The sequence below is a fragment of the Anguilla anguilla genome, chromosome 4 (assembly GCF_013347855.1).
Source record: "Anguilla anguilla isolate fAngAng1 chromosome 4, fAngAng1.pri, whole genome shotgun sequence".
Taxonomy (NCBI): domain Eukaryota; kingdom Metazoa; phylum Chordata; class Actinopteri; order Anguilliformes; family Anguillidae; genus Anguilla; species Anguilla anguilla.
Genome location: NC_049204.1, coordinates 67,493,194 through 67,514,504, shown reverse-complemented (window position 1 = coordinate 67,514,504; position 21,311 = coordinate 67,493,194). Strand labels below are relative to the sequence as shown.

Sequence of the window (21,311 nt, the reverse complement as noted above, 5' to 3'; positions counted from 1 at the left end):
TTAGGGCCAGAGAGGCTGCTTCAGATGCAGCAGGCCGGGGCAAGAGGAAGCCATGCACTGCCCATCCCCACCGGCCTAACTATCCAAGCTACACGCAAGCTGAAATCAAAGCTGCTGCACTGTCCCACAAACTGAAATTACAGTCATTCGGAGAGGACTGGTTGATGATCTTCGCTGCAGTGATTCAGAGAAGAGTCCTTCAGTCAGTCTCTCTCAGTCAGTCTCTCAGTCTCTCTCAGTCCCTCAGTCAGTCTCTCAGTCTCTCCGCCTGTCTCTCAGTCCCTCTCAGTCTCTCCGCCTGTCTCTTAGTCTGTCCCTTATGAGCTCCCCTGGCCCTGGCCTTGGTCTTCCTCCAAGCTGCTCATGCTCTGCTGCCAGGGAGGGCGCTCTCTACCCTGTCTTTATACTTCCTTTCGTCAGCCCTAATCTGTCTTTTTATGTCTTTCTGAACAGTGCTCAGTTCCCTATGAGTAACTGTTTCTATTAAGCAGAGTCTTTAATTCCTTTCAAATGCCATGGATTTTTCTGGAAACTGTCTGTAAGTTTCTGTGGGGATTACAAGGTTAATGGAGTGATTGAAATAGCTGGGCAGCACATCTGTCAGTTTGTTTAAATTCAGTGTGGTAGTCTCAGCCGAGCCCCATATAGTGCAGTCAAGGCACCCTTGTAATTTAGTGGTTCCAAATATGGACAGTTTTCTCCACAGGTTTTTCTGCCGCCCGCGTAGAAAATGTTTTATGTTCAGAGTGCCCGATGGAGGCCGAGAAACGGCATCGGAGCACATTTCCTTAAGAGGTCTAGTCCCCGAGCTTGAACTTGGCGGAAGGGGGTGGGGGGAGGAGGAGGGAGGAGGAGGATGGGGGTCGTCAGGGGTGAAAATCTAGCCTCTGAGTCAAACAGAACATCGGTCGCTCTTGTGGCATTGTCTTTTGGGGAATATTTGCAATGGTTAAAAAAGTTGCGCGAATTTGCGTGGAAGATAGACTGGATGCAGAGAGAGGCGTTATAATAGTAATTCTGTGTCAAGTGTACTTCATTCTGCACTGCAAACAGACACCCTGCTAAACCGTATCTCCAGGCTGCATATAGGTCTCTGTCTTTCCTGAAGATGGCCAGTCCTTGTGGGTAAACCTCGTTATCCGGAGTGTGTTTCTGTGGCCACTTTTCTCTGCAGGCAGTAATGCAGGCTACCCTGTTTTTCCTTTGGGGCCTCAGTGGCAAAGATGTTTGTCAGCTTCTCTGTGAATCCTCTGAGCATTAATTAGCAGCGTAGTGGGGAGGGCAGGTTTGTTGGGTTAGGGTTAGTGGGGAGGGCAGGTTTGTTGGGTTAGGGTTAGTGGGGAGGGCAGGTTTGTTGGGTTAGGGTTAGTGGGGAGGGCAGGTTTGTTGCGTTAAGGTTAGTGGGGAGGGCAGGTTTGTTGGGTTAGGGTTAAGGTTAGTGGGGAGGGCAGGTTTGTTGGGTTAGGGTTAGTCGGGAGGGCAGGTTTGTTGGGTTAGGGTTAGTCGGGAGGGCAGGTTTGTTGGGTTAGGGTTAGTCGGGGGGGCAGGTTTGTTGGGTCAGGGTTAGTGGGGAGGGCAGGTTTGTTGGGTTAGGGTTAGTCGGGGGGGCAGGTTTGTTGGGTCAGGGTTAGTGGGGAGGGCAGGTTTGTTGGGTTAGGGTTAGGGTTAGTCGGGGGGGCAGGTTTGTTGGGTCAGGGTTAGTGGGGAGGGCAGGTTTGTTGGGTCAGGGTTAGGGTTAGTTGGGGGGGCAGGTTTGTTGGGTCAGGGTTAGTGGGGAGGGCAGGTTTGTTGGGTTAGGGTTAGTCGGGAGGGCAGGTTTGTTGGGTTAGGGTTTGTCGGGAGGGCAGGTTTGTTGGGTTAGAGTTAGGGTTAGTCGGGGGGGCAGGTTTGTTGGGTCAGGGTTAGTGGGGAGGGCAGGTTTGTTGGGTTAGGGTTAGGGTTAGTCGGGAGGGCAGGTTTGTTGGGTCAGGGTTAGCGGGGAGGGCAGGTTTGTTGGGTTAGGGTTAGGGTTAGTCGGGGGGGCAGGTTTGTTGAGTCAGGGTTAGTGGGGAGGGCAGGTTTGTTGGGTTAGGGTTAGGGTTAGTCGGGGGGGCAGGTTTGTTGGGTCAGGGTTAGTGAGGAGGGCAGGTTTGTTGGGTTAGGGTTAGGGTTAGTCGGGAGGGCAGGTTTGTTGGGTTAGGGTTAGAGTTATTCGGGGGGGCAGGTTTGTTGGGTCAGGGTTAGTGGGGAGGGCAGGTTTGTTGGGTTAGGGTTAGGGTTAGTTGGGGGGGCAGGTTTGTTGGGTCAGGGTTAGTGGGGAGGGCAGGTTTGTTGGGTTAGGGTTAGGGTTAGCGAGGAGGGCAGGTTTGTTGGGTTAGGGTTAGGGTTAGCGGGGAGGGCAGGTTTGTTGCCAGGCCTTTTAAGCCAGCCTGGCCCTAACTGTGCCCACTTTTCCCCGTTTGCTCTTGTGTAGTAGGAAACCTATTTTCAGCCACGCTGGAGTCGTTTTGATAAGTGCAGCGTCCGGAGCATAATTCGGAGTGCAGTCCGCAGTGTCACAGACATTCTCCGCTGTAGCTGACCACACTGCCCGTAGCGTCTCAGTGTGAGTCCTCAGACATGCTGAATGAATAAGAACAGCGGGGCAGTTCCTCAGCCTCTCTGCAGAGGCCTCCTGCCTGCAGTGATAAGTCAAAAAGCCAAAAAGGCACGCTTAGTAAAACAAGACACTTGGGGCTCTTTCCAATCGCTTCTTTTATCCTTCCTTGTCTCCTCAACTGACTCTGAAAAGAACTGAGGTTCGCCATCTTTAAGGACATTTCCACCCGTTGCATGCTGCTAGGAGTGAGGAGCTAGGAGGCTGGAGTGAGGAAACACAAGTGCATCCTTTGTGGAAGTTTTTTTCCGGAACGCGTGGCGTATAAATGGTCGACCTGTGGATCCACCTGTTATTGACGTGGCTTTAAACTGACGCTTGACTGAATAAGGACATTCCATTTGCCTAATATATGCTGCCTGGATTCCTCCATCCTAGGGTTGGGTTGGTTTCCGATTTTGCCGGTCCGGTCCGGTCCGGTGTACGAGCTTTAACCGGTTTGATTTTATGCGAACCGACTGAACCGGCATTTGTCATTATGAGACTTAGCCTACTGGCAAATTAAAAAGTAGCCTACATCAGCAACCTGTGCTGACACCGCTAAATCAAACTTGTATTGCATTAATAATAAACAATATGACAACGTGATTAACATAATATTATGTTTGTTTATAAACGGAGCCACTATAGTGTCTGAGTGCAAAAAAAAAAAACCTTGACAGGCCGTGCGCAATTTAGTTCCGAGGCCGGCAACAAGGAGATCAAATTTCATTATACAACGGGTTGGCTGAATACTCGATTCTGATTGGTCCAGGGGTGGGCATTATTTCTCAGTAAAGGGACACCTTGGCCTTTTAACAGTTCTAAAATCAATGTGCTACAAAATCCAGCATTCTAAAGCAGTTTAAACAGAAACTTTCGCTTTTGAATTGATGTTACATCCCCTCCCGTTTTCCATGTCCAATTTCACAATCACAGATGGCAACGTTGAATCACATTTCTAGTTACTGTTGCTAGCTTTACAAATCGGAATCGTCACTTATTTGGACAGTAGAATAGGCGTTACGCATTTAACTCATGGCTACTGACGCATTTTCATCCGTATGTTTGTGAACAATTGCATTTATAGTAACCGCTGTTTTGAATACAATTCAATAGTTAGCTAGCTAGTTGGGATAACAAGCATGCCGTGAGACCATTCTGACCTAAAACCAAGAATTTTAATATTGGCTAGGTGACAAGTGACTGCGAACCTATCATAAAGCTAGCTGGCATTCAAAACCCGCTTCAGAGGGTCTTAGAAAGACGTTATGTAGGCTATACACTGCGCGACCACACCATTTAAAAAGCAAGACGGTGCTAGGGAGATTAATTTGATGGACTTATGGTTTCATGCAGTTTTATTAAATAATGTAATGACAGAAATGACCAAAATTGGTGCTAATTGTATCTTATAAAACGAGAAGGAACTATTTTTTCTTGATAGCATCATTGTTTTCATAGAATTAACGACCAGAGGTTTTTGCTTAACAACAGTGCGAATAGAGCTACCAACCAGAGTTTTTACATAACTACCAACCGGAGTTTTGCTTGACAACGGTTTCTCCACATTTTGACTGTCTCTGGTTGACTGTTGCTCTGCACATTTTGACTGTCTCTGGTTGTTAGTGTGTTAGTATTAGTATGCACAATCCTGCATCTTTGGTGTTGCACATCCGTGGAGTTTTGGTCCAGGATGTACCGTATGAACATTTCTATTCTGTGATTAGTCAGTGGTTTGGTAAACTTTACCCCACCTTTTTCTTCTCTCTGCTGTGCTTCTGTGCTAATTTAGCAGTACCAAACACATTTCATCACCATCAAGGTCAGCGTGAACTTTGTTATCCCAAAATGGGGAAATAAAGTTTACCCCGACCCAGATTCATCACCAGTGACGTTAATCTCTAAGCCCAGATCACTGGCTTCTCCTGTGGGGGAACTGAATTGTGAATTGGCTCTAATTTTTCATTTGCCTGATTGCCTGATCAGGCAGGCCCTGCTGAACTCATTCTTTGCCATGAAAGTGAAGTAGTCCCCACAAATTTGACAAATTACTGCTGACCAAAAGAAACATCAGAGCTCATTCCACATTATCAAGAAAGCACCTGGATGATCCCCTTGCTTTTTGGGTTAATGTTCTATGGACAGATGAGTCAAATGTGGAACTTTTTGGATGACATGTGGCTCATTATGTCTGGTGTAATGCAAACAATCCCAGAATTTTAATAAGTGTTAATTTTTCTTAATTAGGTGCTTTTACATTACATTACATTACATTACATTCATTTGGCAGACGCTTTTATCCAAAGCGACGTACAAGAAGTGCATTTTCATGATCGTAGACAACTGCTGAACACGGGTTCAGTAAGGTACAATTACTTATTTTGTACAGCTATTTCTAGCTGAGAACAATGAACACTATCCTGGTCTAACATCTGCAAAGCCAAACTAGGCAGAAGATTAAGCTAGAGTATTAGGACAGATACAATTTACCAAGAAGTGCAGGGATGGGGCAACATGTAACAAGTGACAAGGAAAAAAGGGTATTTTTTTTTTTTTTTTTTTTTTAATATATATACACAGCATGGTGGTGGTTATTCTAGGTATAGTCTGAAGAGATGAGTCTTCAGGCCACGGCGGAAGATGGATAGTGAGGGGGAGGTTCGGAGAGGGACGGGGAGTTCGTTCCACCACTGGGGAGCTAGGGTGGAGAAGCTCTGTGATCCCTTTGGGCGGGTGGGAGGGGTTACAAGACGCCCTGCTGCTGCAGAGCGGAGTGGTCGAGCAGGCACATAGAATTGAGTCATGTCCTGCAAGTAGATGGGGGCTGTCCTGTTGGCGGCAGTGTAGGCAAGGGTCAGGGCTTTGAATCGGATCCTGGCAGCGACCGGTAGCCAGTGAAGTGATCGCAGCAGAGGAGTGACGTGGGAGAATTTGGGGAGGTTGTAGATGTCATGTTTTAGAGCTGGGGTCCCCAGTCTTATCCAGAAAGGGCCAATGTGGGTGCACACACCTGATTCTACTAATCAACCACTGGAGTCATTGCTAAGCACCTTGATTAGTAGAATCAGGATCAGGATTAGAGGGACACTAATGGGAAAGCTAACACTAATGTTCTCTCATTGCAGATCCCTGTATCCAAAGTATCTGAAGTTTAACCCTAACCCTAACCCTGCTGCCACTTCTCTATGGAACTAAGGTAGGTGTGTGTGTGTTGGAAATGTAATCGTTGCTGGGTATTCACAAATATGTCCTTATTCAAGGTAGAGTATATTTCATGTATAAACTGAATTTGTTAGTGAGTGAGTGAGCAAACTCTGTGTGGCCACTTACATGGACAGATGGTGCGTTTGTCAGTGGAGACCCAATCTGCATTGGTGGAGTGTGTTTGTTAGGAGAGAGTGGGCTGGTGTGTTTTGTTTAGTGGAGTGTGTTTGGTAGGAGAGAGTGGCCTGGTGTGTTTTGTTTAGTGGATTGTGTTTGTTGGGAGACAGTGGGCTGGTGTGTTTTTGTTTGGTGAACTTTTTTGGGGGGGGGGGGATCATGAGAAAGCAGTGGAAGCATTTCTTCTTCCAACCGGCGATTGGTCAGCAGCTGGGTCACTGATGGGGCGGGGCAGGTGATGACCTCACGGCAGTGAGAATGAGCAGCAGCAGGGACTCTGAAGGGGGGGAGTTGGGTGGCTAACGGAGGCTCTGCGGATCCTGGGTAACGGGCAGGTTGGGTGCAGGGGGGCGGGGCGCAGGCGGGGCGGAGGGGGCGGAGCCGGCCACTGCTCTTCCTGTTTCTCAGGCGTGTGAGCGTAGCAGCAGAAAGGCGCTATTGTTCCTGCACTTCCTCCCGCACATTCCTCTACTGATAGCATCTGGGCCAGCTCTCTCTTCTATTGTTCTGCCCCACTGGACTGGGCTGGGCTCCCCGTGTGACTTCACCCTCTCTCCCTCTCCCATTCTCTCCCTCTCTCCTTCTCTTCCTCCATCACCCTCTCTTTCCCTCTCATTTTCTCCCTTACCCCCTCTCCCTCCATCACCACCTTTCCCTCTCTCCCTCCAACACCCTATCTCTTTCCCTCTCTCCCTCCATCACCCTATCTCTTTCCCTCTCTCTCTCCTTCTCTCACTCTCTCCCTACATCACCCTATCTCTCTCACTCTCCTTCTCTCCCTCTCTCTTCCTCACCCTGGATGATGCAGGCTCGGGTACTGTAAGACTGAGCATTTTTATAAAGGGTGGTGCAGACTTGGGTACTGTAAGACCTTAAATTGTGCACTCTGTGCTTCCTTCATCTGGCAGTAGGGGGCTGTGTTGGCCCTTCTCTCAATTTAGCGTGATGAAACTCCGCTCTCCTGGCTGTGTGTCAGGCTGTATGCTAGCGTGCGCTCTCCTGGCTGTGTGTCAGGCTGTATGCTAGCGTCCGCTCTCCTGGCTGTGTGTCAGGCTGTATGCTAGCGTGCGCTCTCCTGGCTGTGTGTCAGGCTGTATGCTAGCGTCCGCTCTCCTGGCTGTGTGTCAGGCTGTATGCTAGCGTTCGCTCTCCTGGCTGTGTGTCAGGCTGTATGCTAGCGTGCGCTCTCCTGGCTGTGTGTCAGGCTGTATGCTAGCGTGCGCTCTCCTGGCTGTGTGTCAGGCTGTATGCTAGCGTGCGCTCTCCTGGCTGTGTGTCAGGCTGTATGCTAGCGTGCGCTCTCCTGGCTGTGTGTCAGGCTGTATGCTAGCGTGCGCTCTCCTGGCTGTGTGTCAGGCTGTATGCTAGCGTGCGCTCTCCTGGCTGTGTGTCAGGCTGTATGCTAGCGTGCGCTCTCCTGGCTGTGTGTCAGGCTGTATGCTAGCGTCCGCTCTCCTGGCTGTGTGTCAGGCTGTATGCTAGCGTGCGCTCTCCTGGCTGTGTGTCAGGCTGTATGCTAATGTGTGCGCTCCACACCAGCGCGTTCAGCCCTCGTGGGATTCAGTCTTGCGTACTGTGACGTCTGAAGTGCTCTGCGTCATTTCCACAAGTCTGCAAGAGCATGTGTGTGTGTGTGTGTGTGTGCGCACTGTGAGGGCTGTGAGGGTATAAAATGCACTAATGAGATGCCTCACTCCTTACTGTGGATGTAACCACTTTATGAAATTTAAATAACAAATAAAATCAGAGTCTGCAAATAAGTATATATTTTGGCTGTATGTGAATAACTTACACATATGACACTTGGAAGGCCTGCTTTGTTTGGTTTTCTGCCATGCTTATACTATGTGTGTGTGTGTGTGTGTGTGTGTGTGTGCGCGTGCGTGTGTGTGCTCTGTGTGTAGGCTCTGTTTTTATTGTGCTTTTAAGTGTGTTAGAATGAGTGCAGCTGTTTTCAGTTGCTGTGGATAAGATCATCTGCTGAATGACTGTAATGTAGTGTGTGTGTACTGTGTGTGCGTGCGTGCTCTGTGTATGTATGTGTGTGTGTGTGTGTGTGTGTGTGTGTGAGTGTGTGATTAGGGTTATCAGTGAGCAGCAGTGCTGTGGGCTGGTGCCACACCCTCCTCCACACTTCACTCGTTCCCCAGCGGTTCAGATGCCTTTCCACGGTCGCTCTGTCGTTCCTTCCCTCCGTTGTGTGGTCCTTCTGTTTGGCAGGCGGAGTGCACTGGGCGTTAGGGTTAGGGTTGGGAGCCCAGGTGTGGCCTGAGGTGCACTTGTGTGGAGCGCTTGTGAGCGTGTGCAGACGGACTCATCTTCAGGAGCGTGTGTGGAGCGCTTGTGAGCGTGTGCAGACGGACTCATGGACTTCCTGAAGAGCCTGTTGCCTGTGGCTGTGTTGGGGGAGGAGGTTTTGGAGACGGGCGAGGCTTTGCGCGATGTGGCCCCTCGGCGGCTGCGGGTCAGGCGTCTCGCTCGTCTGTCCAGGGGACTAGCAATCGACGAGGGTCCCCAGGGGCCCGCCACAGCCCCGACCCTGCCCCCCTGCAAACAGACCCACCTCAAAGGTACTGCTGCTGCTAATCCGCGCTTGGCTCGACTCTGCTGCACTGCTGCTGAACTGCCTGCTAACTTAGCGGCAGTGTGCAGCGCTAGCTTAGCGGCATTGTGCAGCACTAGCATAGCAGCAGTGTGCAGCACTAGCTTAGCGGCAGTGTGCTGTGCAGCGCTAGCTTAGCGGCAGTGTGCTGTGCAGCGCTAGCTTAGCGGCAGTGTGCTGTGCAGCACTAGCTTAGCGGCAGTGTGCTGTGCAGCGCTAGCTTAGCGGCAGTGTGCTGTGCAGCGCTAGCTTAGCGGCAGTGTGCAGCGCTAGCTTAGCGGCAGTGTGCAGTGCAGCGCTAGCTTAGCGGCAGTGTGTAGTGCAGCACTAGCTTAGCGGCAGTGTGCAGCGCTAGCTTAGCGGCAGTGTGCAGCACTAGCATAGCAGCAGTGTGCAGCTCTAGCTTAGCGGCAGTGTGCAGCGCTAGCATTGTGACAGTGTGCAGTGCAGCACTAGCTTAGCACAGTGGATAGCGGTTTTGTTGCAGCCCTGCGGTGCAGTGCCAGGCCCCTAAGCATGGTGGCTGCCTGTGCTGCTTTTGTGCTGTGAATGAAGCAGGTTTTTGTGCCTGTGCTCTGTTTGTGCCTGTGCTGTAAATGAAGCAAGTTTTTGTGCCTCTGCTTTGTTTGTGCTGTAAATGAAGCAGGTTTTTGTGCCTGTGCTCTGTTTGTGCTGTAAATGAAGCAGGTTTTTGTGCCGGTGCTGTGTTTGTGCCTGTGCTGTAAATGAAGCCGGTTTTTGTGCCTCTGCTCTGTTTGTGCCTGTGCTGTAAATGAAGCCGGTTTTTGTGCCTCTGCTCTGTTTGTGCTGTAAATGAAGCCGGTTTTTGTGCCTGTGCTCTGTTTGTGCTGTAAATGAAGCCGGTTTTTGTGCCTGTGCTGTGTTTGTGCTGTAAATGAAGCAGGTTTGTATGCCTGTGCTGTGTTTGTGCTGTAAATGAAGCAGGTTTTTGTGCCTGTGCTGTGTTTGTGCTGTAAATGAAGCAGGTTTTTGTGCCTGTGATGTGTTTGTGCTGTAAATGAAGCAGGTTTTTTGTGCTGTGGTCAGAGGTGATGTCATTGTGACTGCAGCGTAGAGGCTGGGGACAGTGCTGCCTTTGTGGACCAGCTGCTGGTGACCTAGCAGAAGCGCTCTCGCTTTGCATAACTCATGCTGCAAGTGACGGTCATGTGACTGAGAGGGTGGAGTCTGCTTTGCACATGACTGCACCAGCACACATTCAACATGTTTGTACACACAGGCCGTTTCTGTTTCTCTCTCTCTCTCCCACACACACACACACACACACACACATTCATGTTGGGTTAGGCTTATGATCCAGGCAGCATCACTGTGTGTTAGTCCCCACTGTACAGCCCCCAGATAAACAAATGATGATGGGGAGGGTGATGTCATCAGCACCGGCTTTGAAAGAGTGCAGTGATGGGCTTGACATGCGCGCGCGCGCGTGTGTGTGTGTGTGTGCACGAGAGAGAAACTGCAAGTGTGTATGTACAGACATGGAGTGTGTGCTTGTTTTATTAGATGGTATGCTTATTTTTTGAAAATAATTTTAATTATTTTGCTGATGATATTTGGTGCTGATACATCCCTTTTGCTGGCATCATGTATCAGATGGTCATGTGATCAGCTCAGATGGGGAAGTAGGGTCACAAACCTTTTATACTTCTCGTCCTGATTGGGCCTTATACTGGCAATTCCTTCCACTTCCCAACCGGTGTCCCACACCAGCGTCCAGTTTTTCCTCTTGGGTTTGTAGGTCAGCTGTGGCTGCGGCTGGGCTAGCGTTAGCCATCACAGTTGCTGATAGTCTGATGTAAGCTGTGCTCTGTGAGTGAGGGGTTGGGGTGGAGGGAGACTCTTTATCATAAGGGCAAAGCTGCCTTTCGGTGCCTTGTCAATGTCGAGGTTTTCAGTGGCTGTTCGTCTGTGACGACTTTGCGTCTCCTGACAAAGCCTCTTGTAAATAAATCCCTTTATTGGCATGGTCTTCATTTTGTGGAGGCCGTGCTGATATCGTGGCGGTTTGGAGGCTGTGCTGATAGCGGTTTGGAGGCCGTGCTGATAGCGGTTTGGAGGCCGTGCCATGCATACCGTCCCCTGTAGGGGACTCTTGGTGCTCATGTGACCAGCGTATCTGACATGCATTAGCATGTCGTTAGTATTGCATTGCCTCTGCCTGGCTCTGCTGGTAGAGGAGCTGCAGGCTGGTAGAGGGGGTGGTAGAGGGGCTGCAGGCTGGTAGAGGGGGTGGTAGAGGGGCTGCAGGCTGGTAGAGGGGGTGGTAGAGGGGCTGCAGGCTGGTAGAGGGGGTGGTACAGGGGCTGCAGGCTGGTAGAGGGGGTGGTAGAGGGGCTGCAGGCTGGTAGATGGGATGGTAAAGGGGCTGAGGGCTGGTAGATGGGATGGTAAAGGGGCTGAGGGATGGTAGAGGTGGTGGCAGTAAAGAGGGTTTCTGCAGCAGCACTGATCAGCCTGTTTACAGTTTGCTGCAGGGCACCACTGCTCTTGCCGCGTGTTGATGACATCATCACCCCTCCCCTCCCATTGTGACACAAACGATCTGCGAGGCTCTGTTTTTATTGTGCTTTTAAATGTGTTAGAATGAGTGCAGCTGTTTTCAGTTGCTGTGGATAAGATCATCTGCTGAATGACTGTAATGTAGTGTGTGTGTGTGTGTGTGTGTGTGTGTGTGTTTGATAGATTCTGAAAGAAAAGTGTATCCAGTGCCAGCACTTTCTCATCGCTGAGGGAGGGGGAGGGGAGAGTCAGTCATAAGTGAGGAAGTGAGTGAGCCAATGAGAGAGGGAGAATGGGTAAAGAGGGGAAGGGGGGATAGAGAGAGAGAGAGAGAGAGGAGCATGCGGTAGGACTGAGGGAAGCTGTCAGGACTGCAAACCCAGCTGCAGCAGCACACAGCTCTTCTGCTGAGGACCAGTGCACACCTCCTCTTCTTCCTCTCCATAGCGCCGGGTGCTTTCTCCAGGGCGTGTGTGTGCGTGCGTGTCTGTGCGTGTGTGTGCGTGCGTGTCTGTGCGCACTTTCTGGCATGTGTCACTGCCTGCTCTGGGCTAGCCTGCACCAGAAGAGCCGTGTGAGCGCATGAGGAGGAGAAAAGAGGGGAGGACAGGACAGGACAGGACAGGACAGGACAGGACAGGACAGGACAGGACAGGAGAGGAGAGGAGAGGAGAGGAGAGGACAGGACAGGACAGGACAGGACAGGACAGGAGAGGAGAGGACAGGAGAGGAGAGGGTGTATGCTGGATTAGCAGTGTAGGATTCTGCTCTGATTCTGGTGCCTTGTTTTACCTTCACTCCTTGGACGCAACATGCTGAGTCTTCAGGATTCTGTGTTCTTTGAGATCAGCATTAAATCTCTGCTCAAGTCCTGGAGCAGCAGCTGTGAGTACCTGAGAATGGCTCTAGTGTGTGTGTGTGTGTGTGTGTGTACTGATACTCTGTAGGTACAGTACTGATACTCTATAGGTTCAGTACTGATACTCTATAGGTGCAGTAATGATACTCTGTAGGTATAGTACTGATACTCTATAGGTGCAATACTGATACTGTATAGGTGCAGTACTGATACTCTGTAGGTACAGTACTGATACTCTATAAGTGCAGTAATGATACTCTGTAGGTATAGTACTGATACTCTATAGGTTCAGTACTGATACTGTATAGGTGCAGTAATGATACTCTGTAGGTATAGTACTGATACTCTATAGGTGCAGTACTGATACTGTATAGGTACAGTATGCATACTCTATAGGTGCAGTAATGATACTCTGTAGGTACAGTACTGACACTGTATAGGTGCAGTACTGATACTCTGTAGGTGCAGTAATGATACTCTAGGTGCAGTAATGATACTCTGTAGGTATAGTACTGATACTGTATAGGTGCACTAATGATACTCTGTAGGTACAGTACTGATACTCTATAGGTGCAGTACTGATACTCTGTAGGTACAGTATGCATACTCTATAGGTGCAGTAATGATACTCTGTAGGTACAGTACTGACACTGTATAGGTGCAGTACTGATACTCTGTAGGTGCAGTAATGATACTCTGTAGGTACAATACTGATACTCTAGGTGCAGTAATGATACTCTGTAGGTATAGTACTGATACTCTATAGGTGCAGTAATGATACTCTGTATGTACAGTACTGATACTCTATAGGTGCAGTAATGATACTCTGTATGTACAGTACTGATACTCTATAGGTGCAGTACTGATACTGTATAGGTGCAGTACTGATACTCTGTAGGTACAGTACTCATACTCTATAGGTGCAGTAATGATACTCTAAGTGCAGTACTAATACTGTATAGGTGCAGTACAGTACTGATACTCTATAGGTGCAGTAATGATACACTATAGGTGCAGTAATGATACTGTACACAGTACTCTTGTGCTCAGTATGGCCTCAGTATGAATGCCTCACAAACGCCCCACTCACAGTGCAAGGTCAGGAAGCAGAGATGGAGAGATGGGGGAGGGAAGGAGGAAGGACGGATGTACGAGCCGTACTCGTAACCTGAGAATAGCCAGAGCCATGGGGCCATATCTGTGGCTCACGGTCTCTCTCTCTCTCTCTCTCTCTCTCTCTAACACACAAACACACACACACACACTCTTGTTCATCTGTGTCTTCTGCACATCCTCCATTGATCGCTCTATATTTGTCCCATTAGTGTGGTTTCTGTGTTTCTGAATGTCTGTGAAAGATCATCCCAGCACACAGCTGAATCATCTTGGGAAAAATAATACCCAGTACACCGGTGCACTGCTGTGTGTTAAAGATTGTGCAGGTAAAGGGTTATTGTTGGGGACTGAGTTGAAGGGTTGGTGTTAGGGACTGAGATAAAGGGTTGGTGTTGGGAAGTGCAGGTAGAGGGTTGGTGTTGGGGAGTGCAGGTAGAGGGTTGGTGTTGGGGACTGAGGTAAAGGGTTAGTGTTGGGGAGTGCAGGTAAAGGGTTGGTGTTGGGGAGTGCAGGTAGAGGGTTGGTGTTGAGGAGTGCAGGTAAAGGGTTAGTGTTGGGGAGTGCAGGTAGAGGGTTGGTGTTGGGGACTGAGGTAAAGGGTTAGTGTTGGGGAGTGCAGGTAAAGGGTTAGTGTTGGGGAGTGCAGGTAGAGGGTTGGTGTTGGGGACTGAGGTAAAGGGTTAGTGTTGGGGAGTGCAGGTAAAGGGTTAGTGTTGGGGAGTGCAGGTAGAGGGTTGGTGTTGGGGACTGAGGTAAAGGGTTAGTGTTGGGGAGTGCACGTAGAGGGTTGGTGTTGGGGACTGAGGTAAAGGGTTAGTGTTGGGGAGTGCAGGTAGAGGGTTGGTGTTGGGGACTGAGGTAAAGGGTTAGTGTTGGGGAGTGCACGTAGAGGGTTGGTGTTGGGGACTGAGGTAAAGGGTTAGTGTTGGGGAGTGCAGGTAGAGGGTTGGTGTTGGGGACTGAGGTAAAGGGTTAGTGTTGGGGAGTGCAGGTAAAGGGTTGGTGTTGGGGAGTGCAGGTAGAGGGTTGGTGTTGAGGAGTGCAGGTAAAGGGTTAGTGTTGGGGAGTGCAGGTAGAGGGTTGGTGTTGGGGACTGAGGTAAAGGGTTAGTGTTGGGGAGTGCAGGTAAAGGGTTAGTGTTGGGGAGTGCAGGTAGAGGGTTGGTGTTGGGGAGTGCAGGTAGAGGGTTGGTGTTGGGGAGTGCAGGTAGAGGGTTGGTGTTGGGGACTGAGGTAAAGGGTTAGTGTTGGGGAGTGCAGGTAAAGGGTTAGTGTTGGGGAGTGCAGGTAGAGGGTTGGTGTTGGGGACTGAGGTAAAGGGTTAGTGTTGGGGAGTGCACGTAGAGGGTTGGTGTTGGGGACTGAGGTAAAGGGTTAGTGTTGGGGAGTGCAGGTAGAGGGTTGGTGTTGGGGAGTGCAGGTAGAGGGTTGGTGTTGGGGACTGAGGTAAAGGGTTGGTGTTGGGGAGTGCAGGTAAAGGGATAGTGTTGGGGACTGAGCTAAAGGGTTAGTGTTGGGGAGTGCAGGTAAAGGGTTGGTGTTGGGGACTGAGGTAAAGGGTTAGTGTTGGGGAGTGCAGGTAGAGCGTTAGTGTTGGGGAGTGCAGATAAATGGTTAGTGTTGGGGAGTGCAGGTAAAGGGTTAGTGTTGGGGAGTGCAGGGAAAGGGTTAGTGTTGGGGAGTGCAGGTAAAGGGTTAGTGTTGGGGAGTGCAGGTAAAGGGTTAGTGTTGGGGAGTGCAGGGAAAGGGTTAGTGTTGGGGACTGAGGTAAAGGGTTAGTGTTGGGGAGTGCAGGTAGAGCGTTAGTGTTGGGGAGTGCAGATAAATGGTTAGTGTTGGGGAGTGCAGGTAAAGGGTTAGTGTTGGGGAGTGCAGGGAAAGGGTTAGTGTTGGGGAGTGCAGGTAAAGGGTTAGTGTTGGGGACTGAGGTAAAGGGTTAGTGTTGGGGACTGAGGTAAAGGGTTAGTGTTGGGGAGGGCAGGTAAAGGGTTGGTTTTGGGGACTGAGGTAAAGGGTTAGTGTTGGGGAGGGCAGGTAAAGGGTTGGTGTTGGGGACTGAGCTAAAGGGTTAGTGTTGGGGAGTGCAGGTAAAGGGTTGGTGTTGGGGACTGAGCTAAAGGGTTAGTGTTGGGGAGGGCAGACAGGGTTGGTATTGGGGAGTACCTGAGAGGGAAAGCAGTGGGGTGAAGTGGAGAGCTGTGGTATTCACACGGTACAGCCCTCCTCTGACCTGCTGAAACCATGACTACACCATGCCATCACTCCTCAGCCTTTCCCCTTAGAGATCTGAGTCTGGGCTATCAGCAGTGTGACCTCTGACCCCGGACTGTGTCTCATATAGGTCATCTGTATTTCTGAGTGTGTGTATATGTCCCTGTGCAGCGAGTGTGATTGTCTCTGTGTGTACATTGATTTGCGTGCACTTTTAGGGTTTGTTTGATCTGCTGAGAGAGTGTCCTCTAAGTGGATTATGCAGAATGGAGGAGCTTATGGATACTGCACAGAGTTGAGCCAGGATGAAGGGTCTTGTGGATACTGCACAGAGTTGAGCCAGGATGAAGGGTCGTATGGATACTGCACAGAGTTGAGCCAGGATGAAGGGTCGTATGGATAACTTCACTGAGTTGAGCCAGAATGGAGGAGCTTATGGATACTGCACAGAGTTGAGCCAGAATGGAGGAGCCTGTGTGTACTGCCCAGAGTTGAGCCAGAATGGAGGAGCCTGTGTGTACTGCCCAGAGTTGAACCAGAATGGAGGAGCCTGTGTGTACTGCCCAGAGTTGAGCCAGAATGGAGGAGCCTGTGTGTACTGCATTGAGCGGGTCCTGAATGGAGGGGGCATTGTGCCGCACATGCAGCTGTAATAGAGTCCAGGTCCCCTCCATTATTAACGAGTCTGCACCGTGTGATCAGTAATGGGTCTGCTTTCAGCGGGTGTGTGTGCGCGTGTGTGTGTGTGTGTGTGTGTGTGCGCGTGTGAGTGTGTGTGTGTGCGTGTATGTCTGTGTGTGCGTGCGTGCGTGCGTGCGTGCGTGCGTGCGTGCGTGCGTGCGTGCGTGTGTGTGTGTGCGCGCATGCGCGTGCGTGTGAGAGAGAGATTTTGGGTAATATTGCTGACCTGCTGTCCTGTACGTCCTCTAAGCTGACCCTCCTGCAACAAATACTTGCGATCAGATCATCAGGGTGTGTGCTGAGGTGTTCCTCTCTGGCTGCGCTGAAACATGGATCTGTGCTGGGCACAGTCTGCAGGCTGTGCTGACACATGGATCTGTGCTGTGCACAGTCTGCACACTGTGCTGACACATGGATCTGTGCTGTGCACAGTCTGCAGGCTGGGCTGACATGGTTCAGATATGATGTGCAGTTTTTAGCTGAGTAGTGATTCTGTATGGGCTTGTTTTCTGAGATGATGTGGGGAAACGTACAGAGAGGGAAAGAGCTTGAGGAAGAGAATGAGGAGAGAGTGAGGGAGGGAGTGGACAGAGAAATAGTGGCACAGAGTGAGAGAGAGAGGGAGCGAATGAGAGGAAAGGAGAGAGAATGAGAGGAAGAGAGAGGGAGACTTGGGAAGAGAATGCTTTGCATATTTGTTCTGTTTTTGAGTGGAAAAGTACAGATACTGCTGGCCTCTCAGTGCTGTGAAGGGCCCTGCCATGGGGGGCGGGGCTGGTTATTGATTGGCTGCTGAAAGCTGTGCATGTGATGCCATGGTGGCTTGTGTAACCTCCTAAACAAAGGAGTTTTTCAGAGTCCCCTGCGCAGTCAGACCCACAGTGCCACTGCGCAGTCAGACCCTGTGCAGTCAGACCCACAGAGCCCCTGCTCAGTCAGACCCACAGTTTCCCTGCACAAGTAGAACCTGCGCAGTCAGACCCACTGTGCCCCTGTGCAGTCAGACCCTACACAGTTAGACCCTGCGCAGTCAGACCCTGCACAGTCAGACCCACAGTGCCCCTGTGCATATTCCCTACTGCTTTTGTCCTGTTGTTCCCATGGAAACCCACAGGCCACAGCAGGACACATGAAGCCGTCACACTTTAACACACGTACACACACACACGATACAGTGCACACCTACTACTGCATTCCATGCAACTAAGAAGCATTATATTTTGAACACTGTTGTCCGTGTCCTATCGTGTGAGACTGCATGTATTGCTGTGTCGGTGTGTGTTGTAAGTCGGTGCAGAGTGTATTGCTTTGTCGGTGTGTGTTGTAAGTTTGTGCAGAGTGTATTGCTGTGTCGGTGTGTGTTGTTAATTGGTGCAGAGTGTATTGCTTTGTCGGTGTGTGTTGTAAGTTGGTGCAGAGTGTATTGCTTTGTCGGTGTGTGTTGTAAGTTGGTGCAGAGTGTATTTCTGTGTCGGTGTGTGTTGTAAGTTGGTGCAGAGTGTATTGCTTTGTCGGTGTGTGTTGTAAGTTTGTGCAGAGTGTATTGCTGTGTCGGTGTGTGTTGTAAGTCGGTGCAGAGTGTATTGCTGTGTTGTCCTTTGTAAAGGGGAAAGTGGAGTACAGGCCTGAGCAGATTGTGCAGAAGGTTCTGCCTGTACTGTTCTATCGTGGTGTTTGTGTGAGTGTTTATGAAGCCCTGCTGACGTGTGTGTGTTTGTCTCTCTCTTCCCCCCCCAGCCCCGGCTCCGGGCAGCACTGTGAGTAGACGGCGTGTTACGGCAGGACACACCCCTGGCAGGGAGAAACGCAGCGCCAGCATGTCTAACATCACCATCGACCCCGAGCTCAAACCGGGCGAGTACGTCATCAAAAGCCTCTTCACCGAGTTTGCCGTACTCGCCGAGAAAAAGATCGAGGTGGTGATGGCCGAGCCCCTGGTGAGTACAGCACAAAATCTTGCGTGTGTGTGAGTGTGTGAGTGTGTGTGCGCGCGCGCGCGCGTGTGTGTGTGCGTGTGTGTGCATGCTAATGTGTCGTACCTGTGGTGTCAGATCCGTGTGCATGCTTTAGGAAGTGAGGCCGATTACTGAACGCTTGGAGCCAACAAGTCTCCATATTTAACTTCCCAGGATTCCTTGGCACAGGAAGTGTTGCCTGCATGAGTCCGATTCACCACTCAGATCTGTGAATTTAGGTGTATAGCAGAAATGCGTCCAATCATACTGTGTGATATCTCTACGGCAGTGTGTACACGGTGTGATATTTATACTGTAGAGTTTACACAGTGTGTGATATTTATACTGTAGAGTTTAAACTGTGTGATATTTATACTGCAGAGTTTATACAGTGTGTGATATTTATTCTGCAGTTTATACAGTGTGATATTTATACTGCAGAGTTTATACAGTGTGTGATATTTATACTGCAGAGTTTGTACAGTGTGTGATATTTATTCAGCAGTTTATACAGTGTGATATTTATACTGCAGTTTACACAGTGTGATATTTATAGTGCAGAGTTTATGCAGTTTGATATTTATACTGCGGTTTACACAGGGTGAAATTTATATGGGTGGTTACATTTCCCCAGAAAGAATTTCATAAATTTTATTTGAATTGATAAATATTGCTTGGAATACATTTTTGAACATAACTGAAGTGCACTACCTGTATTGATCCCTGTCCAGTCGTACCGCTGTACCGTGTAAATCTATCGGCACACAGGGGTGTTCACACCGAGGGAGATGCAGAATAGTTTATATGAACTGATAATGAAGAACTACTAAAAATAAATACATGAATATAAACTCCCAATCAAAATAAATATTTAAAGTGAAAAATTAGTCTCTCACTTCAAGGTTTATGACTCAACTAGTTGAAGAAATATTCTGAAATATGTAATAATTCCAGACTGGGCTTAATGAGTACCCAGCAGGGCTGTGACGGTACACAGAAATCTGGGTTCGGTACGTACGTTGGATTTGACTTTTTCAGAACAGCAGAAAAAAATTAAATGCGAAATACAGTGCTCTCTCTCTCTCTCTCTCTCTCTCTCTCTCTCTCTCTCTCTCCTCTCTCTCTCTCTCTCTCTCTCTCTCTCTCTCTCTCTCTCTCTCTCTCTCTCTCTCTCTCTCTCTCTCTCTCTCTCTCTCTCTCTCTCTCTCTCTCTCTCTCTCTCTCTCTCTCTCTCTCTCTCTCTCTCTCTCTCTCTCTCTCTCTCTCTCTCTCTCTCAGGAGAAGCCCCTCTCCCGGTCTCTCCAAAGGGGGGAGGATGCACAATTTGATCAGGTGGGTGTGACTGTTAAGCATCTTATTCTCCTGCTGTTTGACCATCATTAAATATATTTCTGTGTATGTTAGGGAGATTCATCTGAGGTGTGTGTTTGTGCATGTGAGTGAGGGAGATTCATATAAGGCGTTTGCGTGTTCCTTTTCCAGACTTGTTTTCCGGGGCCAGTGCCTGTGGGGGGTGGGGTTGGTGGGTATTGGGGGTGTGGCTCGTAGTGTTTGAGGCGGGGCCAGTGCCTGTGGGGGGTGGGGTTGGTGGGTATTGGGGGTGTGGCTCGTAGTGTTTGAGGCGGGGCCAGTGCCTGTGGGGGGTGGGGTTGGTGGGTATTGGGGGTGTGGCTCGTAGTGTTTGAGGCAGGGCCAGTGCCTGTGGGGGGTGGGGTTGGTGGGTATTGGGGGTGGGGTTGGTGGCTTTAAGTGCTCCGAATGCTGCTGCATTAGAGGTGAACAGTATTGATGTTCATATTGTTAATAATTGATGTGGGTCCGAAGAGAAGAGTCGTGCCATTAAGAGACTGATAGACCAGGCTCTTCAGAACCCGTGTTGCTGTGTCTGTCTCTTTTGCATTGGTTTCTGTGTCATTTTTTAAAGCTGGAGCCAGACTTGGATTAATAGCCAGTAATACTGAACCCAGGATAGAGCCCTGAGGGACCCCTTTCATAACACAGTGATGAGAAGAGGCCATTCAGCCCAACAGTGCTCGCCATTTTCACAACTAAATTAGTGCTCTGATTACCTACAGACTAGATAGTATATAACACCGTGTCGAGCCTAGTGTTGAAAATCCTCCGGGCTTCTGCCTCTACTGCGTGACCTGGCAGGCTGTTCCACACATTGACTGCTCTCTGTGTGGAAAAATGCTTCCTAATATCTGTGCGAAATTGACCTTTTGCTCATTTTTGTGTGGAATACACAAAAATGATTCAGGATGAATAATGAATAAATAGGGCTGCAGCCTCTGAGGCTGCTGTATATGTGCTCTGGCTATAGGGCCTGTGTGTGCCTGTGCATGCCTGTGTGCCTGTGTGTGTGCATGCCTGTGTGCCTGTGTGTGAGCGGGTGCGGATGAGTGTCTGTGGGTGTGTCTGTGCGTGTGTGTGAGAGAGAGTGTGCGCGTGTGTGTGCGTGCGTGTGTATGAGTGTGAGTGTGAGAATGAGTGTGCGTGCGTGTGTGTGCATGAGTGTGCGTGCCTGTGTGAGTGTGAGTGCGTGAGTGTGAGAGCGTGCGTGTGAGAGTGAGTGTGTGCGCGTGCGTGTGTATGAGTGTGAGAGTGTGAGAGTGTGAGAGTGTGAGAGTGTGAGAGTGTGAGAGTGTGAGTGCGTGCGAGACCGTGTGTGTGTGTGTGCGTGCGTGTGTGTGTGTGTGCGTGTGTTCGTGTGTGAGCCTGTCTGTGCTGTCCCAGTGTAAGTGCTTTGGAAGTGCAGCGGTGCAGAAGTGCTGTGTCACTCTCAGCTGTAAATTAGCTCTGTGCTGGAGTCCGTCTGCCTTGTGCCAGAAGGGCCGAAAGGCCTTACATAACTGTGACTGAAACCCCTTCTCTCTCTGCTAGGAACTCTCTGTCTCTCTCCTCCTCTCCCTGTTTCCCTCTCTCCCCCCCGTTTCCTTCTCTCCCCCTCCCTCTGTTTCTCTCTCTCTCTGGTGAAGTTTTACTGTAGCTCTGCGGGCTCCAGGGCTGATGTCATAGTGATGTCATGAGATGTTTGACACGGGAGCCTGAGATTGGCTGCGGTGAGCGATGCGAGTTTTGACAGGAGAGCAGAGTGGAGAGCTCCCCCTGAGCAGCTGGGGCTGTCCAGCTCACACTGCTGTTTGAAAACAGCAAAAAAGCCAAAGCTGAATAGCAGGCAGATCCATGGCCCCCGCGTGGGCGTGCTCTCCACATGACATAAGCGTGCTGTGTTATGCGTGGCGCTGTCAGGTCGTCCCGCTGCCTTGGTTACTGTTGCCGGCTGCCATCGGCCCAGTCTGGCGGTTGTGAACGTGGGCATGTTGGCGTTGTCCTCAGGGTGTAAAATGAACGCCCGCCACCCGCGGGT

At 50.0% G+C, this 21,311-nt stretch overlaps 2 protein-coding genes across 2 annotated transcripts in view; both read left to right on the top strand.

Annotated features, from left to right (window-relative positions):
* The window catches only part of LOC118225964 (tripartite motif-containing protein 16-like), an 890,716-nt gene that overhangs the window by 83,721 nt on the left and 785,684 nt on the right, over window positions 1-21,311 (top strand). The gene's annotated exons all lie outside the window — the stretch shown is intronic.
* The window catches only part of fryl (furry homolog, like), a 59,597-nt gene continuing 50,146 nt past the window's right edge, over window positions 11,861-21,311 (top strand). The window contains 3 exon segments of the mRNA XM_035415293.1: window positions 11,861-12,005; window positions 17,724-17,923; window positions 19,220-19,273. Of these exon segments, the coding sequence (XP_035271184.1) occupies window positions 11,933-12,005; window positions 17,724-17,923; window positions 19,220-19,273 (327 nt within the window). The 5' untranslated portion in view covers window positions 11,861-11,932.